At 41.5% G+C, this 27,904-nt stretch overlaps 1 protein-coding gene and 1 long non-coding RNA gene across 7 annotated transcripts in view; one reads left to right on the forward strand and one right to left on the reverse strand.

Moving 5' to 3' along the window:
* The window catches only part of LOC121100776, a 52,377-nt gene that overhangs the window by 21,363 nt on the left and 3,110 nt on the right, over positions 1-27,904 (reverse strand). Inside the window, exon 2 of the long non-coding RNA XR_005832579.1 lies at positions 3,399-3,691. This is a non-coding gene — a long non-coding RNA (uncharacterized LOC121100776). The remainder of the gene's footprint in view (positions 1-3,398; positions 3,692-27,904) is intronic.
* On the forward strand, positions 8,089-27,781 carry LOC103679979 (zinc finger protein 2 homolog). Of its 6 annotated transcripts, none has more exons than XM_040622600.1 (6): positions 8,089-8,189; positions 10,604-10,699; positions 18,268-18,400; positions 18,672-18,764; positions 21,506-21,649; positions 25,351-27,780. In XM_040622600.1, exon 6 carries the CDS (start codon positions 25,428-25,430, stop codon positions 26,820-26,822), a length of 1,395 nt encoding a protein of 464 aa, XP_040478534.1. In that variant the 5' UTR covers positions 8,089-8,189; positions 10,604-10,699; positions 18,268-18,400; positions 18,672-18,764; positions 21,506-21,649; positions 25,351-25,427; the 3' UTR covers positions 26,823-27,780. The 6 variants fall into 6 exon arrangements, with proteins under 6 accessions (XP_040478534.1, XP_040478536.1, XP_040478537.1 ...); XM_040622602.1 differs by having other exon boundaries at positions 18,274-18,400; XM_040622601.1 differs by lacking the exon at positions 8,089-8,189 and adding an exon at positions 8,280-8,361.

Consider the following 27,904-nt stretch of genomic DNA (forward strand, 5'->3'; position numbering starts at 1 on the left):
ACACCAACACACACACACACACACACACACACACCAGAATGCCTAAAATTTAGAAGACTGACAATGCCAAGTGCAGACAAGGATACAGTACAACTAGAACAGTCACACTTTACTGAGAGGAATGCAGAATGGTTCACCCCTTGAATTATTATGTATTCTTAACGGAGTGGCTTTTTTATCATTATAAAATGTACTTCTTCATCTCTAGCAACATTTTTTTTCGGGGTGGGGAGAGGGAGAGAGAGAGAAGGGAAAGTGGCAGAGGGAGAAGGAAAGAGAAAATCTTAAGCAGGATCCACGCCCAGTGCAGAGCCCAATGAGGGGCACATCTCACAACCCCGAGATCTTGACCCAAGCCGAAATCAAGAGGTGAAGACTTAACTGACTGAGCCACCCAGGTGCCCCAACATTTTGTGTTTTGAAGTCTATCTTGTCTTTTATCAGTATAGCTACTCCAGCTTTATTGTAATTGCATGAACTATATTTATTCATCCTTTTATTTTCTATTTGTATCTTTGAATCTAATGTGTCTCTAATGTGTCTTCTATAGACAGCATATGGTTCAATCTTTTTTTTTTTAATCTAGACTGACAATCTCCGCCCCCCCCTTTTTTTTAGATTTTTTAAAAAAAATTTATTTGTTTGAGAGACAGATCATGAGCAGGGGGAAAGGTAGAAGGAAAAGCAGACTCCCCATGGAGCAGGGAGCCTGATGCGGGATTTGATCCCAGGACCCTGAGATCTTGACCTAAGCTGAAGGCAGATGTCTATCCGACTGGGCCACCCAGGCACCCAATCTCACCTTTTGAATGTGTTGTAATCCATTCACATTTAAGGCTTTTATTGACATAATTTCATTTACAACTGCATTTTAGCTTTTGTTTTCTATATGCCTTATATATTTTTTTGTTCTTCTATTTCTCTTTTACGGTAGGTGGAAATTTTACAAAAAACATTTTAATTTCTATGATATTTTCACTATAATTTTTAGTGTTGTTTCTTTAGTGTTTCCTCTAGGCTTACCTTCTACATCTTAACTCACTAAAATCAGCTTCAGATTTACCGTAACTTAATTCCAGTGAGATATAGAAACATTACTGCTATATAACTATTTCCTTTTTGTGGTATTATTGTTATACATACCACATCTATAAGTGTTACAAACCCAACAAGTACATTGTTCTGGTTATTATGTAATGTTATGACTTTTGAAGAAGCTGAGAAAAGAAAGGAGAACAAGTAAATATTTATAGTTTTTATATTAACCTCATTATTTACCATTTCTGGTTTTCTTCATTTGTTTCTGTGGATTTCAGTTACTATATTGAGTAATTTTCTTAGCCCCCAAAATCTTTCCTTCTACCTACCTTCTTTGTGATGAGGTTACTAACAAACATATATTTCTAAATGTTAGGTCTGACAATACATTATGTCATATTGTTTTGTTTTGTTTAAAGATTTTATTTATTTATTAGACAGAGATAGAGACAGCCAGTGAGAGAGGGAACACAAGCAGGGGGAGTGGGAGAGGAAGAAGCAGGCTCATAGCGGAAGAGCCTGATGTGGGGCTCGATCCCATCACGCCGGGATCACACCCTGAGCCGAAGGCAGATGCTTAACCGCTGTGCCACCCAGGCGCCCCACATTATGTCATATTGTTTTATATAAACTTTTTAAATCAGTTAAGAAAAGGATAAGAAATATGCATATGTACTATCTTTAATAATTACACAATTACCTTTCCCAGCATTCTGTTTTATCATGCCAATTTGAATTATCATCTGAAAAACTTCCTGTAATGTTTTGCAAGATGGGTTTTGTTTATCTGGGGTTGTCTTTATTTTGTCTTCATTCTTTAAAGATAGCTTTGCTGAATGTGTGGTTCTTGTTTGACAGATTTTTCCCTTTGAGCTCTTTGGATATGTTAGTCTACAGCTTTGTAGCTCCATTGTTTCTGATAAGAAGACAGATGTTATTCTTACTAAGTTTCCCTTCTAGGTGATGAGTGATTATTCTTCTGCTATATTCAAGATTTCTCTTTGGTTTTGGCTCTTTGTATTTTTAATAAGATGTATCTAATTGTGGATATCTTTGAGTTTATTTTACTTGAAGTTTGTTGAGCTTCCTGACTCTGTGGGTTGTTGTTTTTCAATAAATTTTGGATATTTTCAGTCACTATTTCCTGAAAATATTTTTTTGCTCCCTTCTCTCCCCTGGTACTGCCATTATACATATGTGAGTGTGCTTAATCATGCCCCACATTTTCCCTGGGTCTCCTTTCATTTTCCTTTATTCTTTCTTCTCTCTCTTTTTCAGATTATATAATTTCTATCCATCAATCTATTTTCAAGTTTGCTAATTCTTTCTTCTACTAGTTCAAATCTGTTAAGATCCTCCAGTAAATTTTTCATTTCGATTGCAGTTTCCAGCTTTTTGGGTCTTTGTATGTTTAATCTAACATCTATTAACAGGCAGTTTCTGGTGCCTGCTTATTTTCCAGTATACAGCTCATCCTTTCCTGTTTCCTTGAGTATCTCATAATTTTTGTTGGAAACCTGACATTGTATATAATATGTGGCAATATTGTAGATAATATTGTGGCAAATCTGAGTACTTACCACCCCCACAAGATCTTTATTTCTATCTGCTGGTTTATTTTTTTAAACAACTGGCTAGATTATTTTAGTGAACTCTACCCAACACAATGTTAAGCCTCTGATATTGCAGTTCAATGGGTGTAACCCTCGTCTTTCAAACAGAAGTGGGATCCAGGTTTAAATGACATGAAGTCCTATCTTTAAGTCCTAGATCTGGTTCAGAGTCAGACGGGCTCCACCACTGTTGCTGGGGTCTGAGGTCTCCAAGCAGAAGTACAGAAGATGGGTATAGATGTGACCAGACAGGACCCAAGGTTCCCAGGTCCATCCCAGTACTTGGGTGTCCTCAATATAGTTTATTGTGGGAGGGACCCCATACTGACCCTCAGGAATGTAAAAGGGCCAACCATGGAGCTGGTCCTGGGAAGTGGGACATGGCCGTGTGCACATGGAAGAGCTATATGGAACAGACGCTTTCAGGGCTGGGTTAGGCGGCCCAGACCTCTGTCCCTGGATCACTGCCTCAGGACTTGCCTCCCACAGGCGCCACGGCCACTCTGAACAGGCTGGCAGCAGACTCCCATGGCACCATTGCTTTGGGCCCCAGTTGTTGAGGAGCAACCAGGAAAGAGAGGCAGGGACAAGCTCAGAGTGTTAAGTCCTTTCCAGTCTCATGCAGAAGGGACCCTGGGCAGAAGCTGGTCTCATAACTCTCCACCCTGCTCAGGGCACAGTGTGGTGGCTGGGCCAGCCCATGTTGGTCACTTAAGGGTCATAAAATCGAATGCAGAAGAGACCTACCTGAGGAGATATGTTCCTCCCAGTTCTGGCCCAGCATCTACTGCAGGGCTTCGCCATAAGGACAGGCCAGGGTTCACTTGTTGGCCAAATGTATAGTCAGTCCAATGGCAGTCCTGCAAACTCATCAGCATCGAGTGACATTGTTCCCAGCTCTTCTTTATGGCCCTGGGCTTGGGCACAAAGCAACTGTCCTTGTCAGAATGTGATTCTTCCTCCTTGACTCAAGATGAAACTCATTTCCAAGGATTCCCCATTCCTGCAGGAAACTCTGGATTCCCTGGTCTCTCCAAGGCCTGGTTTGGAAGGGACAGAGAAATGTTGATGAACCCTGGCATGGCTCACTCCTGATATGTGAGTGGTTTTCAGAGACTCTCCTTCTCTGCTGATAAGGCCCACACATGCCTTTATGTCTGCTGGTGGGAGATGAGAAATCCTTAAATGGGAAGGTCAGGAACCAGCATCACTGGGCAAAGTAATGTCCAATCCCCATACTCATAAACCTCTCAGGAAGCATCTATGTGTCTGGATGTTATTCAAGTTCATGAATGAAAAAATCTGAAAACTGACTGAACAAAAGGATTTTAATGAAGGAATTCCTGGCCTGGAAGGGCTCTTGCTTTGTTTTAGGGAATGTGATATCTGCCCTTGTAAGGGGCCTCATTTACCTTCCACTCACCAGCATTCTGTGGGCAATGACAGGGCTCTAAGTACCCAGAGTCATGCCTGTCATCCACAGAGCTGCCCTGTGGGCCAGGACAGGAACTTAGGGCTGGTGAAGGTCCTAAGGCTGGGTGGGAAATACAGAGAAAAAGAAAAGTGGCTGTTCGATTGTTGTGACCAGAAGGCTGCTCTTGTACCAGAGTTTCCTTTTCTTCCTTTGCTGCCTTAAGATTTTTAATTTTTCAGTTAGCATAATGCCCTAGGTCCATCCATGCTGTCACAAACGGCATGATCTCATCCTTCTTTATGGATGAGTAATAATCCATTGTAATATATATCACCTCTTCCTTATCCACTCATCTATCAATGATGGACACTTGGGATGTTTCCATATCTTGGCTCTTGTAAATAATGCTGCAATAAACATAGGGGTGCATATATCTTTTCAATTTAGTGGTTTTGTTTGGGTAAATACCGAGTAGTGGAAATATTGGATCATACGGTATTTCTATTTTTAATTTTTGTGGAACTTCCATACTGTTTTCCACAGTGGCTGCACCAATTTACATTCCCACCAATGGCGTACAAAGGTTCCTTAAGTCAGATCGAGAAAGACAAATATCATATGATTTCACTTGTATGTGGAATCTAAAAAAAGCAAAACCAAAATCACATGAATAAGCAAACAAAAAGCAGAATCAGACCTATAAATATAAATATAGAGAACAAACTGATGGGGAGGGGGGTGGAGAGATGGGCAAAATGGGTAAAGGGGAGTGGAAGAAACTGTCTTATGGAATGAATAAGTCACAGGAACAAATAAATGGCACAGCATAAGGCATATACTCAAGGATAGGTAATACCAGTAAGTGGTGACAGATGGTAGCTACACTAGTGGTGAACAGTTGTGGTGAACAAGTGTAAAAACTTGTCAGATCACTATGTTATACACCCGAGACTAATGTAACATTGTGTCAGCTATACTCAAGCTGAAAAAAAAAAGATTTTTAATATCTCAGTGGAGTCGCCTAATTAAAGAAATAAAAGCTATTTTAACATGAGGCAATCTACTAATGTCTTACCTGTGAATCTATTAAAATATGGGAAATCACAGTATTGAAAATAATCTAACATTCTAAGAAGCTAGAATCATGTCATTTTAAAGTAATAAAGAATCCCAAGCTTCCCCTTCTGCCTGTGATGAAAGCACAAGATCCAGACTTCCAGTACCAAATGAGTAAAAAGCCAGATGAAAGACATGAAACTTAACAACAGGAGTACAGAACAGTGTCCAGAGGCAGGAACCAAGTGACAGGAGCCCCATGGCTGCCCCAGCTCAGAGCCTTCGGAGCTTCGAGGATGCAGTGAGGAGTGGATCCAGGCAGAGTGAGTTAAAGAAACAGGGATGATAATTTGAGGAGGGAAAGGCAGCCTTGGGTCCAAGGAGGTACTTGCTGCAACGAGGGGCAGTTGAAAAAAATCAGGAGTCCGATGACAGTTTGGTAGAAGAAAGAAAGTCATGTTAGCATGACTGGCCCAATCTCTAAATATTCCCTTTACCTAAATTTTTAAAGAAGTTTCTATTCTTTTTAAAAATGTCTGAATGGGGTACGCCTGGGTGGCTCAGTCAGTTAAGCAGCCAACTGCTGATTGCTGCTCAGGTCACGATCTCAGGCTCATGGGATTGAGCCTCCCATCAGGCTCTGCGTGCTCAAAGGGGAGTTGGAGCCTGCTTGAGATTCTCTCCCTCTCCTTATGCCCCTTGCCCCGCTTGTATGCTCTCTCTCAAATAAATAAATCTTAAAAAAAAATCTAATTGGCATTGTTGTGAAATTATGTGGCTTTTACGATACCAATTCTTTGAAATGTTTGAGAGTACTTCATAACCTAGCATGAGGTCACTTAAAAAAATGTGTGATAAAAACGTGTTTTCATTAATTTTTGAATGCAGTATTCTATATGTCTATTCATTAAATCAAAGTTGTTCATTTTGCTCTTCAGAAATTCCGTATCTTTGGGGCACCTGGGTGACGCAGTCATTAAGTGTCTGCCTTCGGCTCAGGGCGTGATCCCAGCATTCTGGGATCGAGCCCCGCATCGGGCTCCTCTGCTGGGAGCCTGCTTCTTCCTCTCCCACTGCCCCTGTTTGTGTTCCCTCTCTCGCTGGCTGTCTCTCTCTCTGTCAAATAAATAAATAAATAAATAAATAAAATCTTAAAAAAAAAATTCCGTATCTTTAGTGACATTTTGGGGGAAGGGGTCAGCTTTTCTACCAGTTACTGATAAAGACGGGTTTAAAATACCTCTGTAATTGATTTGTCTATTCTCCTGTCAATTTTTGCTTTATATACTTTGAAGCTACATTGTTAAATGAGTTTATTAATTTTTTTCTTGATGAATTAACTTTTTATAGTTATGTAATTACCTTTCCTATTTCTAGTGGTATTTTTTCTTAACATGTTATTTTTTATTTAAATGTAGCCACTTGGTTAATATTTGCAAGGTGTATCTTTTTCCAACATTCGACTTTTAAGATGTGTGTATCCTTGTTTTAGCATATAGCTATGTTTCTAGAAATCTAGTCTTACGATATTTTTCTTTAAATTGGAAAGTTCAGTTCATGTGCATATCTAGTGATTACTGCTAGACATGGATTTATTGCTACCATCTCCTTATGTACCTGTTATTTGTAAAATTTTTGGTTCTTTTTTTTTTTTTTGCATATGTGGTTTATTTTATTTTACTTTATTTTTTTGTCCTCCCTCTCCCCTATCCCATACCCTCTGCCTACTTGTTTGGAAATTGCACACTCTATGTTGTGAGTTTCATGAAGGACTGTTTCTCTATCAGAACAACTACAATGAATACGTTCACATAGTTTCTAATGTAAGAATGACCTGTAGTGGCGGAGAAAGTGGTTCAAGGTATTATGTCTTGCTGTAGTGACATATGTTTTACTTACTGTGATGCTATCAGGGTTACTTTAGCTTGATTAAATGAATTGTGAAAACTTTCATATTTTTCAATATATTGCAATAGCTCATACAGCTCTCAAAAAATAAAGTTAAATAAATTAAGGCACTAGTTAAAAGTAATAAAATATTTTATTTAGTACTACTGCAACAGGGGAGAGAGGCTTCAGTAAAATTGAACTCAACTCCCAATACAGCAAAGACAGCTGGGAATTTACAGCAACAGAGTAAGGGGATCAGGGGATGGAAAATTAGTAAAAGGAGACAGCAAAGTTGGGGATTCTTGCCAAAGGCAGGCCAAGGACGTAGACATCAAGAGTAGGGGATAAGGAAACTGATCACATACCAAGAATGGGATTTCTACCTAAACTGACTTAGCAGGACTCTTGCTAAAACTAGGGCTCCGCAGGCTAGGATTGTGCCCAATGTGACCTAGTACAAAGAGGATTCAGAGGGAACTGTCTGAAGTTTGGTCAAGTCTCTGTCACGCTAGTAGAAAGAGGCAGAGAAAATTAGCATTTATCTTGATAAAACCAAGTATCACAATCTACGCTACCATATTGTTATGTCCCAAATGTCATGTATTTCTCGAAGTGCCGGCGACAGATCCAGCTGAAACAACTCTGGCCATACGTTTAATTAGACATTTTCGCTGCATGCTACAGTGTGCATATCTTGAGCACCTAGCGTAGCGCCCAACACCGAGCTAGCGGTCGGGGTACAGTAATCACTATTCACGGAGGGCCCACTACGTACACGGTACGTTAATACCTTCTTCTGACAACTTTGCAGGGGTCGCGTCATTTCACAAGAGGAAAATGAGGCTTAGTTAAGGCTCTCCGCCCCTTCTCCCCTCCGCATGGGTTAAGCATCGACAGGCTCTAACGAGGAAGGGCTTCTTTCGGGTAGCCGGGGTAAGGTCGTCACGCTCCCCTCCCAGCTTCGCAAAATACCACCCCACCAACCCTGGGCAGCCATGCTGGAGGTCCCCACGGTCCTCTGGCTGGAATCGCCCCGCCCTCCCGCGGACTCGCGGCTGCGCACTCTCACTGCCGCGCCGCGCCCCTGCAGCCTTGTGGGAAATGTAGTCCGGCGCCCGGGGCGTAGAGCCGGGCAGGGCTGCGTCCGCACCGGTTGCTCCCGCTCCTGCTGGGAGAGGGTGAGTGCGGGGCCGCGGTGAGACGCACTGGATTGGGTTGGCACCAGGCGGAGTCCCAGGCAGGAGGAGGCCCGGGTGGCCCGGCGAGGCCCCTGAGGGGCGGGGCAGGCCGTGGATGGGCCGGGGGCCGCGTCCTCTCGGTCCCCGCGCGACGCCGGGCCGCTCGCTCCAGGTGCGCCCTCTCTCGCCTCGGGAGCCCGGCCGGGTGGGAACGCTGAGAGCTGAGGGCCGCCACCTGTGGGAGCGGCGAGGGCGGGCTACGTGGTGCGGCGGCCCGGGGCCCGAGGGCTCAGACCCTGGGTCCCTTCCCGCCGCGGGCTTTCCCCGGGCCCCGCTTCGGAAGTCTTGGGGGGATGCTGCACCTGGTGCGCGATCTCGGGGCTCCAGCACCTGCCCTTTGTGTCCGCCTCATCTCGCGGACGCGCCCTCTGTGATCTCTGATTCCGAGCGGCCCTGGCGTGGGCTCCTCTTGACCCATCTAAGAATGGGGAGGCAGACCCCATGAAGGTTTCTATTTCAGGGACTCCTTTATTTTTTTTTAAAGCAATTTCTTCTCCGCCTCCCCCAGCCCCTCAAAAAGAATAAGTTCACTATAGGAAAACCAGAAAATTCAAAGGAGCATTAAGAAAAAAATTATTTGAGGGGCGCCTGGGTGGCACAGCGGTTAAGCGTCTGCCTTCAGCTCAGGGCGTTATCCCTGCGTTCCAGATCGAGCCCCACATCAGGCTCTTCCGCTATGAGCCTGCTTCTTCCTCTCCCGCTCCCCCTGCTTGTGTTCCCTCTCTCGCTGGCTGTCTCTATCTCTGTCAAATAAATAAATAAAATCTTAAAAAAAAATTATTTGAAAATTGTCAAAATCTACATGTCGGCGTATAAATATAGAAAGGCTTTGTTTTTACACAAAGATGTGGACATTAGTGTCCCTTTCTCCATTTACTTTTAAAACTGAGGTTTGAAATACGTTTGGAAAGGGTTTAAAGTGCACAAATAAAAGCTCTATGATTTTTTACAAGTGTTTTATCTGTTGTAAGTACCACTCGAACCAGGTGGAGAATAAACTTTTTTAAAAACGTTAATATTTTGAAAACTTATACCGATTTTCATTTTAAAGAGCGTGAGAAAAAGTATGTCTGTGCCAAATTCAATCCTCCCTTTAGGACTTTACATTCTCAGGTTTTTTTTTTTTTTTTTCTGTTATAAACCATATAGGCCATCTGGCTACACACATCTTTGCATTCCTGTCTCATTCTTTAAATCTCTTCAGATGAAATTTCTGGGTCATACAGCAAGGCTTTTGATACCTTCCCATTTTACTCTCTCCAAAAAGTAGTAGTTTATAAATATTTGCACTGTAAGGGTGCCTGATGGATCCACACTAAGTCTGGGTGTTCCTATCCTCCAACTTTCTGAGAGGTACGAGCGAGCGATAGGATTGTTTAAATGTGTTTGAACACTAATGAATATTTTTATGCAATTTTGAGTTTTCTTTTTAAATTCTGTATGTGATACACAGTGTTTTCTTACTAGAGAGAAGTGTTACATTTTCACATGGTTAGACATGAAAATCATCCCTTCATGTTTGGGTCTTTGACGTCATTGTTAGGGGGCCTTCTATCCCATTATCACAAAAATGTTCATCTGCCGTTTCTTTTTGTCCTTTAGTATGATTTAATGAGCAGATTTTTATTCTTTTCCAAATGGTATAAGCCCTTGGCCCTTGTTCCAAGTTACTAATTCATTCTTTTTTCACTGATGTGAAATGTCACTTTTTCATATCCTGAATTCTTACATATAAAATGTTTTCTGAATTGTTTGTGTTGGTAGGATTTTAATTTGTTCTGCTGATCCTTTTCTCTGCTAGACTATAATCCATGAGGGCATGGAGAAATTGTTTCTCTGTTTAGTTTATAGCTGTATTTACCCTCTCCCCTAGAAATGGTGCCTAGCACACAGTAGGTGGTCAGCATTATATCTGGTGCATGAATGACTCAGTCTGTTCCATCACAGTGTGTTCTAATTATTGTAGCTCTATGATATCTGGTGGGCAGGTTCTCCCTCACCACTCTTCCCTTAATGTTTCCTGGCTGTCATAAATGACACAATTAACTTAAAAAAAAAGATCTTTTCCATAATTATCTTTAAAATACTATTACTTAGGTATACCTTGGTTAGGAATGTGCTAAGTTTATAAATTAATTTCCAAGAAGTGACAGCTTAGATATTGTGACAGCCTATCCACGAATATGTTCATCCTTTATATATCTAAATAAGCTTGGCAAAATAAACTTCATGAATAAAAAATACAGTTTTCCTTAAGAAGGTACCATACACTTCTTATTTGGTTGATCTGTAGGTATTTTATTTGCTGTTGTTGCGGGAGTCTCATTTCTCATGGCTTCTTTTCCGTCCCTCAGCTCTGCCTCCTCGGGATCCTGCCCATCCCCTAGGAGGACCACGACGGAAGGAAAGAGAAGGCAGTGACTACTGGGCCTCTGCCACTGGCAGCTCAGGTGAGCTCATACTTCTCTCTGACCCCTCTCCCTTACTCCTTAGCACTTATTCCTGTACTGTCTGTGGGCTTCGCTGCAGAGGATGGGGCTACTGAGATCTCGGAATGTTGGCTGTTTCCCATCCAGCCCCCCTTAGTGTCCCTCAGCTCTGTCTTCAGCAGCCTACTTCCTTATTCAGCTGGAAGCCCTGGCCTCCTGAGCTTTTGGTGCCACACAGGCATCATCAAAGGAACAAAACTCATATGAAAGATGGTCTGAGTGCTTATAGGGTTTACGGACTCTCACAGACCATAAGAGAGGTCATATCTCTACCAGATACAGTCACGATGATTATATGTGAACATGATAATAAGAACAAGTATGGCTAGGTGTGCAGCTTGTCAGTGTTCCTGTGGCAACCAGGAAAAGTAGGGTTGGATAGGGATAACTGGAGAAGATTTGCTATAATGGAGTTAAAAGTGTCCGGAGTTTAAATCCTGACTCTACTATTAATTGCTGCCCTGTCTTGGGTAAGTAACCTGACTTTTCTGAAGTTCCTCATGATGATGATAGAAATAAGAGCATTAACTGAGTGTTTGCCACCTACTTGACATTTCACATGGCTTATTTCGTTTAATAATACACACTTCATAGGTTTGTTGAAAGTTCAAGTGAAATAATGCAAGTAAGAAGTTCTCAGGATGGTCACTAGAATGTTAGAGGTACTCGGTAAGGCGCTCTTAGCATTATTATTCTAGCTTGGTATTTTAGTTTTAGAGGTGGAGCAAATGTAGCAGAGACTGGTAATGAGAGGGAATCAGATACAAAGTTTGGGGTCAAGTGCCAGGAAGAAGGAGTTTGTGTGTCTGCTAGGGTGGTAGGCACGGGGGTGGAGGAGGAGGAATTTTGATAAGGGAGTTGGCATGGTCCCAACTTTTCTAGGAAGAAGCAGTGTCCATCAGCTAAAGGAAATCATGCAGTGAAAAAGTAGTGAGGAGCCCAGGGGTTTTCTGTCCTGAGAGATGGCTTGAAAATGGAATCTGCTAGGGGCACCTGGGTGGTTCATTCAGTTAAGTGTCTGCCTTCGGCTCAGGTCCTGATCCCAGGGTCGTGGGATCGAGCCCCGCACCGGGCTCCCCGCTCAGTGGGGAACCTGCTCCTCCCTCTCCCTCTGCTGGTGCTCACTCACTCTCTCTCTCAAATACATAAATAAAATCTTAAAAAAAAAAAAAAGAAAATGGAAATTGCTAGTTTTTACAAGAACCTGGAGTTGTTGCTTCTCTGGAAAAAGAAGAAGATGTCAAGGGGACTTGGCCCCAAGAGACCCTAAGTTTTGTTTTGCTTTGTTTTTTCAGGTTAGGCTTACTTAACTTTATCTGCAACCCTGCAGGACTCGTCATATTTTCTCTATTTATAAGATCATGTATTATGGTTCTCTCAGATATGTCACTTGTTTATTTATAAAAAGAACCAGTTTAAAGAAGGCTTCTGAAGACAAGTACTAATGGTTGTGATTTCTGTTGGTACTACTTTCTCTCCTTAGTATTATCAAGCTCAGTTATAAAAGGCAATGGAACCCACAAAAATAGACAGAAGAAAGGGAGTTTCCAGAAAAGAAGGTTTAAAAGGGGAGCATTCAGAAGATTTTGGTTGATGAAGGTTGTGGTTTGGCTGTCAGGGCCTTGATTTTATTTTATTTAGTTAAAATAGTGTTAAGTTTTTAAATTAGCTTTTTTTTCCAGGTGTAATTTTACATAAGATAACCCATTTTAAGCATATAATTCATTGAGTTTTGACAGCTTTATGCACCAACATACTCACTACCCCAATGAAGCTATAGAACATTTTCCTCACCCCAGAAAGTGCTGTCACCCCCTTCCAGTCCACATCCCCCACCCCAGGCAATCACGGGTTTGATTTCTGAATACTTCAGTATGTGTTTCCTAGAAACAAGCTCTCATTTTACATCACCAGAATATAATTACCAAATGAGGACACTTACATGGACACAGTACTGTTAGCTAACCTACAAACTTTATGCATATTTTGCCACAAATTGGGTCTTTTATCTGGTCCAGGACCCAATCCAGATCACAGCTAGCATTCAGCTGTTATATCTCCTTAGCCTCCCTTAACCTGGAACAGCTCCTCAGTCTTTGTCTTGGATGACCTTGACACTTGGACCTGGGATGTATCAGTGAAGCATTGGAGCTCTTCCCCTTTTTCCATCTTTCCTTTATAGGCTGGTCATGGGACTATGAATCGCCTAAGTAGGACTTGTATTTGCCTTTAAATTCTATCTTCTTTTTCTAACTATACATACTAGGTATGTAGTTGTAAAAAATTTTTTAAGACTGTAATATATATTGCAGGCCTCAAATCCTCAATAATAAGCATGGACGTACATTCTTCTGGCCTTTTAAATACCTGTTTACATCCTTGCCCAGTTTTATACTGGGTGGTTTGTATATAAAAGAAGCCTTTTATGCAGTGTGGATACTAATCCTTTGCCATAAATCGCCATATTATTTATTCCCTGTCAGTTCTCTTAAATATGTTTATAACATCGTCTGCTACAAATAAGTTTTGAAGTTGTATGCAGTTAACTTTCCCTTTCTTTGTTTGGCTTTGGAATCGTGCTATGAAAGGCTTTCTGTACCCTAAGATTATATAAATATTTTTGTATATTTTCTATTAGTTTTATTATTTTAAGTTGGCATCCTTGAGCTATCTGGAATTTATCGTGTATAACGTGAGGTCAGAATCTAGCTTCATTTAACAATGTGGTGTGGCATTTCATCATCCATCCGTTCACTAAACAGGGACTGAGCACCTGCCTACCGGTGTTAGGCAGTGTTCTGGACGCTGGGAAGATAGCAGTGAGTGAGACAGGCTTATAGAGGTAGAGAGAGGAGGCAGCAGAGAAGAAGAAATAGTTACTGAGGATATTGTTAGGTGCTGTGAAGGCCCCACAGCAGGGCAGCATGGTGGAGTGTGACATCTGTTTTAGCTGGGCACAGCCGGAGTGGCATTCCTNNNGAGATGGTGTTCCAATTGATGTAATCTCCTGAATAATCTGCTGCTTCTCCATAGACTGGAAATGCTACCTTTAATGTACACTATATTTATATATGTTTCATAAGTTTTCCTGGATTCCGTTCAATCACTCTATCTCTGCTATAGTGCCACACTATTTTATTTGTTGTTTTAGAATTTATTTTGTTATTTCATAAAGCAAATCCCCCCCTTGATTTTCTTTCCAAAATTTTGGATTATTGTACTGTTCTTTTACATTTACCCTTATGGTCAAATTTTATTAACTATTATCAAACTTCAACAGTAACTGTTAAAAAGTATGCAGTTCTGATTTGAATTCCATTAAATCCATATCATCTTTTACAATATTTAGTCTTCCTATTGAATAAAAAAAAACTACCCTTCAGGGGCGCCTGGGTGGCGCAGTTGTTAAGCGTCTGCCTTCGGCTCAGGGCGTGATCCCAGTGTTCTGGGATCGAGCCCCACATCGGGCTTCTCTGCTAGGAGCCTGCTTCTTCCTCTCCCACTCCCCCTGCTTGTGTTCCCTCTCTCGCTGGCTGTCTCTGTCAAATAAATAAATAAAATCTTTAAAAAAAAAACAAAAAACAAACAAAAAGAACCTACCCTTTATTTTATTCAGATCCTTCATAATGGTTTTTGTTAAGTCTGATCACAAGAATCTTGCATATTCCTATTAAGTGTATTCTGAGCTGTTTCATTTTTGTTGTGACTGTGATTTAAACATGATTGAGATTTTTTTTAAAAATTGGATTGCTGGGGCGCCTGGGTGGCTCAGTCAGTTAAGCATCCGACTCTTGGTTTCAGCTGAAGTCATGATCTCAGAGTCGTGGGATCGAGCCCCACATTGGGCTCTGTGCTCAGCAGGGAGTCTGCTTGAGAGTCTTTCCCTCTGCCTCTGCACCACCCCCAACTCACACACGCACTGTCTCTTAAATAAATAAATAAATCTTAAAAAAATAAAAGAATGGGATTGCTAAGAATTATATCTGAAGACATTGTGCTGCTGTGGTGCCTCAAACTTCATCACTGTCATACCTTCTTTATAAATTATACTTCGCTCATTTAAAATATCCCCATTTATTCCACTGGATCCTCAACCTTTTCAAAGGATAACAATATCAAAAAGCCTGTGTCTTTAGGTTTAAGAAAACTTTTGCATGGAAGAAACAAACCCATGAAGCTGCTTATTTCAAACACCATGAGTTACCCTGTGCTTTTAATGTAGCCCTTGGGAGAAAAGACCATATTAAGTGGAAAGGAGAAAGGGAAAAACCTCTGAAGGGATTAACAACAAATACATTTTGTGGACAATAGAGGTTAACAACAAATTTTATGTTTTATGTTTTATGACAAAGTTTTATGACAAAATACGTTTTGAAACAGAAAGTTTCACATTAGCCTTTGAAAATGCTCTTCTGTGCTTCTCTAAATCAGGCTTCAGGAGCCCTTCTCTACAGCTCAGGGGGCCACAGCCTGTTTCACAGTAGAGACAAGCTCTGGGACACTCTCGGGAGCTCTGCACTGAAGCCAACGAGAATCCAGGAAAGTGGGAAGACCAGCATACAGCCCACATGAGTCTGAATCTGGGCTTTTAATTTTTTCCAGTATATTCAGCCAACAAGGCAATTTATTGAAAAAATAAGTGGATTAATTTTTGGAAAGAGAATGTCCTATTTCTGATGTTACCTTTTTTCCCCAAAGAAGGGGCTTATGCTTTGTTTCCACCTACATTCTACCTTATCTGATATTCATATGTTCTCCTCCTAGTCTTTTTTCTTTTCTCCCTGCTTTTTTTAAATTTACACTGGCCTGATGTATCTTGTCTCTGACCCCTCTCCCCGCACATACACTCCCTTACTTTCTAACTCTCCGGTTTGTGTTTAGGTACATCTCTTGGATATGCTAGCTTTGAAACCAACTTTAGAGCTTTTGTCCTTTAGTAGAGAAAGTCAGCTTGTTCACATATGTTGTTATACAAGTATCACGTCTTTTTGGATTATTTAATGATTTCTGTTTATTATGCTTTCTTGTTTCCTTTCTTTACATTTGTTAAACTGATGATTTTTCTTGGTTCCTTGTTTTCCTTTCATAAAATGGAAATTCAGCCTTATAATTGTGTCCTACTAGAAGCTATCTTTACATTTCTTGACAATATTTGAGATTTTTGACATTATGTTGATATATTAGTTAAATAAATATTAGGAGAAAATAATGAGGTAGAAAGAGAATGAACTATGCCTCATTGCTGACACTTTTTCTAGAAGTTCACAGCAAGCAGGACGTAAAATACACATATTTCTTGGGTGTGGGCTTTGTCCCGTCTCTGGTATCCAGGCCTTTTCTCTCCACTGCTTTTCTCCCCTTTGCCCACTTACATAGCACAGCGCTCTCTGTCCTTAAATGAAAGCCTCCTCCATGGCTTTATCCCCATTCCCTGTCCTTACTTCTTCCCATATTGTCCTCCCTCATCTTTTCACCTACGTCTGAAGTAATTTCATCTAGCTGCTTCTGATTCCTTATCTTCCACTAAGCCTTTTTCCACTGTAAGCTAACTTCTGCCTTCACCGCTCTGCTGAAGTTAGCTCATTTTCCAACCAGCAGCTCTCTTTTCAGTCATCATTCTGTTTGACTCACTCCTTCCTCCCCAGCCTTCAGTTCTGAATCTCTTTCCCTCCCCCCTACACTCTCACTCGCTCTGATGGGGGTTGGCTGCGAGGGTTCTTTTCTTGGCTTTTTCCTCTCACAACATGAGACAGGTGGCCTTGGGTTGGAGTCCCAGCTGTGTGGTCTCGGAGAAATTATTTAGCCATTCTGATCCTCAGAGTCCTCATGTGTAAAACGATGACCTTAGTGCTAGCCATCTAGCAGGTCGTCCAATGGATTAAATGAGGTGAGGTGCGTGACTCTCCTGTTAGTGCAAAACTCAGTGCAACTGTGAGCACTCAGCGCTCCCTCCTTGTACTAGTCAGGCCTCTTCAAAGAAACAGAACCCATAGGCTGAAGAGTCCCCACGATCTACCCTCTGCAATCTGGAGGCCAGGAAAGCCAGGGTTAGCTCCACTCCAAACCCAGAGGCCTGAGATCCGGGACGGAGAGTGTTAAGTCCTGGTCCGAGTCGGAAGGCTCAAGAACTAGGAGCACCGTCTGAGGGCTGTTGGGGCTCAAGCAGAGCCAGCAGATTTGTCCTTCCTCAGGCTTTTTGTTCTGTTTGGGCCCTCAGTGGATTGGATGATGTCCTCCCACATTGCTGCGGGCTGATCTTTACTCGGCCTACTGACTCACTAGGGAGCACCCTCACAGTAACACCTAGAAATAATAACACTTTACCAGCTATATGGGCTTAGCTTAGTCCGGTCAAGCTGACACATAAAATTAACCATCACACTCATTAAATAGATACGGAATGCCTATTGTGTTTTACTTCCTAGTCTAAGGGCTAGAGAACAAGGCTGAAATGGGCTTATAAATTCAAAATGCCACTTTCAGGTCAAGCTGGGTGTTTTCTTGGTCCTCTCAACCATATTCTGCATGTATCCTGTTTGTACATGCTTCCCTTCCATGATCGGGATTCCGCCTATATTGTACAGCCTGAAATTCCATGTGCTGCCTCGACAACGCTGAGCCTCATCGGGCTCCAGAGACCTGGCTATGAGTTCCCCTGGTCTCCCTGCCCCCACGCACCAGGAAAAGCACCCTACCTAGCTGTCCTATCAGCCAGACCAGGTGCACCCCTCCCTGTCCTCAACCTAATGGGTTTCGCCTCCCTACCAGCCCATGAAATGGTTCAAACAAGCCGACTGCATCTTCTCACGGTAACCAAGGGTCACCTCACTTGTCACCACAAAGCCTGCCTCCCACAGCCCCTGCTGGTTCACAAGTGCAGTCCCTGAGTGGCCCTGCACGGTGGGTAGTTCCTCCTTCCCCAGGCTATGAGAATATGAGACTGATAAATTGCTGTCAGTCTCTTCTGTCTGGTGCTGGGTGTCATGTGTTCGGTGATCTTGTGCTCTGTAAGGCGCGGGATCCCTCCTTCACCAATGGGGTAAACGGAGGCCGTCGAAACAGTACTGCTCTTTTCCAGTGGTAATCTGGAGCAGCCTTTGGTACCTTTCCCTATTTCTCTATTACTTCCTCTTCCTGTCCTTACATGTGAAAGCACTTTTTTTCATTTACTCACTTATTTCATTATTTGAGAGAGAGCACACAATGGGGGGGGGGAGAGAGAGAATCTTAAGCAGGCCCTATGCCTGACACGGGGCTCGATCTCAGAACCCTGAGATCATGACCTGAGGTGAAATCGAGCGTTGGATGCTTAACAGACTGAGCCACCCAGGCGCCCCAAATCACTTTCTATATTACATTTATCTCTCATTATTTCATGATAATGGGTACATTTTTTGTTTAGTTTCTTTGACAGATAAGACATTTTTCTCACACAGATCTCTTTATCCTGTCCCTTCTAATGCTGCTCCCCCCCCCCCACTTCCCTCAGAGGGTTTTATTGGCATAATCCTCTGAGCAGGAATTTATAGTTTCAGGAGTCAGTGATATTCAGGGATGTGTCTGTGGATTGCACTTGGGAGGAGTGGATTCATCTGGATTCTGCTCAGAGGAACTTGTATGGGACAGTGATGCTGGAGAACTACAGGGACGTGGTTTCACTGGGTAAGGACCTCTCAGTCTAACTCAAAACCTCCCTACTGACATCTTTCCCCACCTACTGACACCTTGTACAACCGCAGAAGTTCAGAAATTTGCACTTGAAATCCGATGTGATAGGTCATTGTTTTACGGTGGTTGCTTGGTGTCCTCTTTGGACATGGAATGGAAAATGGAACCTTCAGAAGGCCTGACGGGGAAGGGACAAGGACAGGTACCGGGAGTGGTGGTAATACTCAGTTCCGAACCCAAATTTAGTATCTCTCCTCCTGAGCAGGGCATCAGCTTTCCAAACCAAATGTGATTTCTCAGCTGGAACTCAAAGAACTGAGCTGGATGAAGAAAGAACTTTCAGCATGCCTCTCTCCAGGTACGGATCAGGCTGCAGGGACTTGTTATATGAGTGTGTCCCCTTGGGAGAAATCACCGCAGAGCTTGCTGCGTCTCCCGGAGGGACCTGCACGCCTGCCTGCAGTATATTCTCTCAGAGGCCTCTGCATTACTCACGTCACTCCTCCTCCCTCCGTTTCGTCTCGCGAGAGTCCTCACTGTGGAGGGAGGGGTAGCGGAGGAGGGTTAAATGAGTTACTACACTTGTAGCACACATTAATTGCGGTGAACATCAGTAAATTTTGCCGATTATTATTGCTTTGCTGTCTTCATCTGTATTTTGAATCCCTGTCTTTCTATCTTCCTCCATTTTATACTCTCTTTCCTATTTCATGCGTCTTTCCTATTGGCCATAACCTGTATCCACGGCTTTCTTTCCCTTATTCATTTAAACCTTTGTCAGCTTTCTTAAAGGAAACTAATGTTTTTCCTCCTCAGTTGCAAACTTGTATATGTGTTCTATAGTCTTCATTTAAAAACAAATGAAGATGACTTTAGCCTTGTTATTTTCACTAGTAACCTCACGTTTTATACATTCCCTTTCTGATTCCTAAATTTTCAACTGCACCCCATTCTCCTCTAAGCACTTAATGCCTCTCAATCTTTGTTAACTGTTTCTAATCCCCCTCACAAATGAAATTTCTGTTAGAAGTTATTGCTGACTTTCCTCTGAAAAAATACATTTTACAGTCTTATATTCTCTACTCAATATGAAAGCATTGATCACCATTTCTTCTTATACATTTTTTAAATTAAAGAGATAGACACATATTTTTTTTAATCTCTGAATAGTGTATGGTTACCGAAGTATAAAGCAATAAAAGAAATCAATAAAAGAACGTACTGACAGGAAAAAAAGAATCTTATGAACATTGCAGCTAGTTTCCGGTAAGCTTTCTAAAGGATGGGATTTTACAAGAATCACTGGGTCAAAAGATGATTTTTTTATGGCTCTTGCTACATATTGCACAACTTTGGATATTTTATGCCTTTTAATGCTAATTTATTAGATATAAAATGATCCCTTATGGTGGCTTTAATTGCCTTTACTATAGATTCTGTGGTTTGATTACTATTGCTATATGTATTTATTCTTATGTAAATAATTTTTTCATTCAACAAACATTTTGTGAGCACGAGGCCCTGTTCCTCGCACTGTGGCTATAGCAATAAACAAGACAGGCAGTTTCCCCGTGGAGCTTATAGTCTAGTGGGGGAGATAGTAAATTAATAAAGAAAGAAAGCATGGAGGGTGAAGGGAAAGGAAAGGAAGGAAATGAATAGCGCAGAGTCCTAGTGCTGTGTGGAAAAAGCAAGCAGCATAAGGGAACTAGATCAGTTAACAGAAGCTTTATTTTAGACGGAGTGATCAGAGAGAGGGCCTCTCCTTGAAGGTGGCCGTTGGATAGATAACTCACAAAGTGATGGGCCATGTAGACCATTCTGGGCCCAGGGAACAGGTGCAAAGACCCTGTGGTTGACTGCATGGCCTTGTTTGAAGGGAAGACTGCCAGGAGATGTAAAGATTTCCTTAAACTTAGTCTTTCCATCCTTCTCTGAAAAAAATTTATTTCTATTTTTTATTAAATTTCTATGGGCCTTCTTCTCATTCTGAGTGTTCCTTCTTTCTTAATAGCAATCTTTTTTAATGCATACATGAATTTCTTTTGTCTATACAAGAATATTTAAGTTATTTTTTTGGTTTGTTTCATTTTTTAGTATATGTATACAGCATTTTTCCTTTGTTCTCTAGATTACTTTGGTAGGTTTATAGATGCCTTTTTCATTATCCCACTGTCATTTTGGTGGGTTTTCTGGAGGCAGCAGAGGCAAACACATGTATTCTTGATCCTGGGTTTTCTTCTCTCTTCTTTATTGGTCTTTCAGGCTTCTCCACTGGGCTAAATCCTAAATATTCTTCATTTGTTTATGAATCCATTTCACATTATATTTGCCTTGTCTCTCTGAATGTCTGTCTAGCCACTAGTATGCAGGCTCACTGAATTGTCATGATTGAGCTAACTTTATGTCCCCTGCCTGGCACGTTGCCTGCCAGAGTAGGTATTTAATATATGTTTGTTAAGTGAATACTGAATGGCATCAAGTAGAATTTTTAGAAAATAAGTGAAAATACAGATTTGAAAGTTATAATCCTATCTGTGGCATTCATATGAATGAGTACTATTAATTATCAGGGAGAGGGAATGAGAAGGTCAAGGCAGCAAGGACGGAACCCTAAAGGGCCATAAGATTGACTTGGGGCCAAAGATGCCACAGTGAAGGGGACAGAAAGAGTCGTCAAAGGAGGAGGAGAGAATGTAGGGAGAGCCAAGGGAAGAGAGAAGCAGTGGGAGAGTACAGCATGCCAACTGAGAACTGGAGGGTGCTGTTGGCCTTAGCTAGAAGGGCATTAAGGATCTGGCCTGGAGAAGAGCACTCTTGGTGCAGAGGGAAATGTGCTGTGGGTAGATGAGCAAAGAAGCAAACAAGTAAAGACATTACAGACAGTTTTTTCAACAGGGTTCATTTTAGAGGAAAAGGAAGAAAGGGCAAGAGCTGAGACAAGTCAGAGGTCAAGTGCCTCTGCTTTGTTTACCAGCAAAGACACTCAAGTGTATTTACGGGAGCAGAGAGGAGAAACTAAAGACCCAGAAAAGTGGAGCCATAGGATGAAGCCCGAAAAATGGGTGGTGTGCTAATTCTGGGTCTTGTTTTTTCCAGATTTTCTTCAATGTTACTGCCAGATTAAGCTACCATTTAGTCTTCTTCTGTTCAAAAACCAAGACAAGAAAGCGTAGAGGACTGAGTGCTGTGCTCGGCTCTTCTCCAGCCATCATGACTCACTCCTCATAACCATCCTGTGGGGTAGGTACTGCCAGCCCTCCTCTCAGTGGGAGAGGCGGGTTCAGAGGGGGAATGACATGCAGGAAGTTGAACACAGGTTTCTTGTTTTGTTTTGTTTCTGCCTTCGAGTTTAATGCTAATTCTGAAACAGAAAAGTTGTAACTTTCTTGCCCTGCCTTGCTGTGGCTTCTTATTTCCAAGTACAGCTAGCAAAAATAGAACCTCTAGGTCACGGCCCAATTTTTCTTTTAGATGATTGTTTTCTTTCTTTTCTTTCCTTTATTTTTAAAGAGAGAGAGAGTGTGTGTGAGCTTGTGCGGGGCAGGGAGGGGCAGAGGGAGAGAGACAGAATCTTAAGCAGACTCCAGGCTCAGCACGCAGTCCCTTGTAGACATGGCTTCACTGTCTTTGGTATTCCATGTTCTTGGAGCAGTTGCTTCAGTCAGTTTTTCAAAAAGTTGTTGGTAATCCATTTTTCTTTTCCCACAGCAAATCTCCAGAATTAACTTCTTAAATTAGATCTCCAAATTCCATGAAGGTATACTGAGTCTTACTATTACGTTTTCTTCAGTATATAGTGATGTTTCAGCTTAAAATTATTAATATTTTCAAAATAGCAAATATTTTGTTGTTCTCATTTTTAGAAATGTCATACATACAGAAGAATATGTAAAATACATGTACTATTTAGCAAAAATCTACATATTCTTCTAAGTTCTTTATAAATATTAACTAATTTTTGTTATATGAACACTCTATAATAGGTGCCGTTTAACAGATGAGGAAACAGGAGCACAGACAGGTTAAGTAACCTGCCCAAGGTCACACAGCTAAGTGGAGGCAGGTAGCCTGGCTCCAAAGTTGTTGTCTTAACCATTATGCCATACTGCTTCTCTTTATAGTTCATGACAATACAGATGAACGAATAATAAGGAAAGCAAACACCCTGGCACTAGAACCCAGGTTCGGAAACAGAACATTGCTACTATCTCAGACGTGCTTTGTGTGAGCCTCCTCATTCACATCCTCTTACCCAAGACGTAACCATTCTTCTCGTATTTGTGATAATTCCCTTTCCTTGCTTTTCCTTACAGTATTGCCATCCATAAAGGGATCTCTAAACAATACATTTAGTTTTAGTCTGTTTTTAAACTTTATCTGAATGGACTCTTACTATATATATTTTTGTGTGACTTTGCTTAAATTATTTATTCATTCTGATTATCCTATGTAGCTTTGGTTAACGTTCTCTGTTGGTTCGGGCTGCTATAACAGAACACCGTAGACTTGGTAGCTCTAACATCAGCCATCTGTTTCTCATAGTTCCTGGAGGCGGGAAGTCTAAGATGGGAGGCCAGCATGGTTGGCTTTCTGGTGAGGGCCCTCCTCCTGCTTCATAGACAGCTGCCCTCACACTGCATCTGCACATGACAGAGAGCAGAGGGAGGGGAAGCAAGCTCTGTTTTGTGTGTCACTTCTTACAAGGCTTTACCTTCGTGACTTAATGACTTCCGAAGGTCCTCCCCCTCCTAAACTTATCTCATTGGGAATTAGGCTTCAACACATGAGTTTTGGAGAGACACAAACATGACATCCTTAACATTCACTGTTTTCAGTTATCCTGTTGTCATAAATACTTCACAATTTAGTTATCCATTCTATTGTTGGTAACATTTGGGTGATTTCCAGTTCTTTGCTCTTGTGCACAATGTTACCTTAAAAATTATGAATTGTGGTGTACCTTTGCAAAGCAGATTCCCTAAGCGTATGTACCTACTGGTGGGTTTGTTAAATCCCAGTCTGTGTGCCTGTCCTACATTACTAGGTTGTGTTAAACTTTTTCAGACACCTGAACCAAATTACATTTCCACCAGCAGTAATGTAAAAGTTCCCATTACAGCTCATCCTTCCAAAATCTGAAGCTACCAGTCTGCACTTTTTAAATTTTTTTACTCAGGTGGCTGTTACTCATTGGAGCTTTAATCTTGCTTCTCCTGGTTACTGTTGAGATTGGGTATCTTTGCTTGTTTACTCACCACCACCGTTTCCTTTTCTTAAGTGCCTATTTAAGTCTTTTGCCCATTCTTCTGGTGGGCTTAGTGTTCCATGGACACTGTTTTCCAGATCTAGTTTCTAGTCCTGTATGGGCCATGTATTGCAAAGATCTCCTCCCAGTATGTCACTGTTTTTGTTTGCTTCCTTTTTGATGACTGGAAGCATTTCATTTTTCTTCCAGTGTTTATTTTCCAGGTGGTTTTTATGTTTTTTCCTCATTCTCCTGTTTTTATTATTTTAAAATCTTATTTCTTGAACCTCTACATAATTTCCACATTTGTAATTTTCTGTGTATCACTTATCTTTGAATGAGGGCAGTACTGTCTGGAGTCTGTATCTGTCTAGCAGTGTGAACGGCTCCTCCTTTGCCCTTTTGTTGTTTACCGGGTAGAGCTTTGATTGCACAGTTGGAAGTGATACGGTGATGGGGCAGGAGGCGGCCTCAGTTCATGTGTTGCCCGTTGATATTCACACTTGATTGGATGGGTCCTTTCTGGGGTTACCTGGTGGTGTGTGTGTTTTAGAAGTGGAGCCTGCGTGGCTTTCCACTTTTTCTCTTATTTTACATAAGCAGCTCAGGTTGCAAGGAGGCGGTCCAGTTAATGCATCCTTCATGCTTCATAGTAAAGCCTCCTGCCCACAGGCCTTTGGTTTGTTGGTTCAGGGTTGATCTCGGCTCTGGTAATTTTGATCAAGCTGACAGCTGATTCTCAGATTGTAGTTTTCTGTCCTCTGCCTCTCATTGCCCCCCCCCCGGCCATTTTGTCAAGGATAAGAAGTGGAATCTGAGAAAATAAAGTCTGAGTGGCCACAAGGTCCTTCCTTTAGCACCATCTCAAGCAGCTCAACAGATCCTGCTTTGCCTCCCTGCCACCAGTTCACATCTCTAACGAATGGCTATTTAGGAAACGGTAGGGCCCTGTCAGACCCTCTTACCTAAAGAGAATAAGAAACTTGTAGCCTGTTGAAAGTTGGTGGTGGGGGGAACCTTTAGATTGTGTCATCCTCCCTTAAGTTTCAAGTAGGCTGTGGTATTTTATGTTCCAAATAAGCATATTCCTGAAGGGTAGTTTATATGCATTGTCTTACTTAATCCTCATCAGATTATTTTTATCTTTATTTTATATCTGTGAAAACTAACCCAGGGGTTAAGTTAACAGCCAGAGTTTAAGCCCAAGTGTGTCTGACTCCAGAGCCAATAATCTTTCGCAGTGTCACACTGCAGTGTTGTACAAAGATTTAGTGTCAGAATTAGAGGCAGCATTGCAGGGGGGAAGAAACTGCTGGTGGGAATATCAGGTACAATGTGGCAGGGCTTCCTGATCGGCCTCCCCCTGATCCCAGCTTGTCTGTATATTTTCCCTTCATTCCATCTCCATTATTCAGCCTTGTCCAGAGGTCAGTGATTTCAGTGTCCATCCCTCCTGCATACATAGGCTTACTCTTTTCTCTGTTTACTATCTCCTCTAGTTCTCCTGTTATTTATGGACTGGTTCACTGTTCTTTCCCTCCCTTCTGGTTTTCTTCCTAATTGTAGGGACATCTTTTAAGGCTCTCACATGTGCCCCACAGTTATTCTGTTTCTTTCTCTCATTCCCACCTTATACAGTTTTTTTTGTCTCTCAGCACAGAAACCAATGTGTATTTGAATTTTTTATTTTTTTCAGACTGGGAGACAAGACTTGAAACCAAAGAATCAACTACAAAGCCCAGCATTACTGAAGATTTATCCTATGGGGTAATAATGGAAAGGGAAGGTCTCTGGCCTTCTTCTTTAGGGGAAGCCTGGGAACCTGATAATTGGTTAGATGGGCAACAGAAAACCCAGGACAGACATCTGCACCAAGTGGCCGTTACTCATAAGGAAACCCTCCCTGAGAGGAGGGCATGTGAAGGTCATGAATTTGAACATCGTTCTAGTCAGGGGTCAATCCTTGATATACAACAAAGTATTCCTGTGGGACAAAGGCCCCATAATCAGAATTCACACGGAGAAGACACTAAACAGAATTCTGAATTAATTAAAATGCAAAGTATGTTTGTAGGAAAGAAAATCTATGAATGTAATGAATGCGGGAAAACCTTCAGCCAGAGCTCATCTCTTCTTAAGCACCAGAGGATTCACACCGGGGAGAAACCCTATAAGTGTAATGTATGTGGGAAGCACTTCATTGAACGCTCCTCCCTTACTGTACATCAAAGAATTCATACTGGAGAGAAACCCTACAAATGTAACGAATGCGGGAAAACATTCAGCCAGAGCATGAACCTTACTGTTCATCAAAGAACTCACACTGGAGAGAAACCCTATCAGTGTAAAGAGTGTGGAAAAGCTTTCCGTAAGAATTCATCCCTTATTCAACATGAAAGGATTCATACTGGAGAGAAACCGTACAAATGTAACGAATGTGGGAAAGCTTTTACCCAAAGCATGAATCTTACAGTGCATCAGAGAACTCACACAGGAGAAAAACCCTATGAATGCAATGAATGTGGGAAAGCCTTCAGTCAGAGCATGCACCTTACCGTACATCAGAGAAGTCATACTGGAGAAAAACCCTATGAGTGTAGTGAATGTGGAAAAGCCTTCAGTAAAAGCTCAACCCTTACTCTCCATCAACGAAATCACACTGGAGAAAAACCCTACAAGTGTAACAAATGTGGGAAATCCTTTAGCCAAAGTACATACCTTATAGAACACCAGAGACTTCATTCTGGAGTAAAACCTTTTGAATGTAATCAGTGTGGAAAAGCTTTCAGCAAGAATTCATCTCTTACTCAACATCGGAGAATTCATACTGGAGAGAAACCTTATGAATGTATGGTATGTGGAAAACATTTCACTGGGCGATCTTCCCTTACTGTACATCAGGTCATTCATACTGGAGAGAAACCTTATGAATGCAATGAATGTGGAAAGGCTTTCAGCCAGAGTGCATACCTTATTGAACATCAAAGAATTCATACTGGTGAGAAACCCTATGAATGTGATCAGTGTGGAAAAGCCTTCATTAAGAACTCATCCCTTATAGTGCATCAGAGAACTCATACAGGAGAGAAACCCTATCAGTGTAACGAATGTGGAAAAGCCTTCAGTCGGAGTACAAACCTTACGCGACATCAGAGGACTCATACGTGAGTTTTCACTGAGCCCTTCACCAGGATTAACTCTTTGGTGGTAATCAGATAAGTCATGTAACATAGAAACCTAATAAATGTAATGATTGTAGGAATCTTTTAGTTGAAGTATAAGTTACTATATCAGATAATACCATTGCAAAGAAACCATATAAAATAGAGAAATCGTAATTCAGAATGTAAAACACTCCTTTACACCAGAAGGTTTAAATAGCTAATGTTCTAAACGATGGAGATTTGTGCTAAAGATAAGTTCTATTGTGTCATACTGTAGATTGCCTTTGGATAGCAGAGACTTCACACTGGAGAGAAAAGGTGAGAGTGCTAAACTGGACAGCCCAAAGACCTGGTATGTAGTCCTGATCTGCCACTAACTTGGACAAGTCACCTACTTTCACCAGGTCAAAGTGTCCTTATTTGGTAAATGAGGGATTTTGAGCTTAGAAGGTCTCCAGGATCCCTATTAGCTCTAAAATGCTATAAACCTATAAATATAGGCAATACTGGGAAATCCTTGATCTTTTACCCTGTTATATATGTTATCTAGATGCTCCTATTCCACAATCTGGTTTCCCTGGATGTTTTGAGTCAAAATTCTCTATGTCTACCAAATCCTGTTATTATCCATCCATGTCCCTCCCTTCCCCCTGCACTGTTATTTTCTCCCCTAAAACATAGGCTGGTTGCTACCCAGGTGATGGAATAACTGTACAGATCTTAATGCAACAGCATGCTATTCTGAGTTCTCAAATAACAGGCATTAAACTACTGTTAAGTAACCTAATTATTTAGAAAACAGTATAACTTAAATATAGTCTCTAAGTACATAGGATTCAGATATGTATCTTTGTGCCATATTCTACCAAAGGGAAAGGAGAAAAGGCTAAACACTAATGGACACAAAAATGTGACACATGAACAACATCTTTGCAATTCAAAACATATTCAAAACAATCGTAGGTTTTAGATATCTCTAGTGATGACAGTGGTTAAAACAGTTTCATTTATTCATACATACTTATTAAGTGCTAAATATGTAATAGACATGATTAGAAGATCAAAATGGATAAGATACAGTCTTTG

Source organism: Ursus maritimus, unplaced genomic scaffold (assembly GCF_017311325.1).
Source record: "Ursus maritimus isolate PB19 unplaced genomic scaffold, ASM1731132v1 scaffold_5, whole genome shotgun sequence".
In the NCBI taxonomy this organism is placed as follows: domain Eukaryota; kingdom Metazoa; phylum Chordata; class Mammalia; order Carnivora; family Ursidae; genus Ursus; species Ursus maritimus.

Bases quoted from the DNA above. Each gene is read 5' to 3' on its own strand.
- LOC103679979 (XM_040622605.1), top strand. From the start codon at position 25,428: ATGGAAAGGGAAGGTCTCTGGCCTTCTTCTTTAGGGGAAGCCTGGGAA.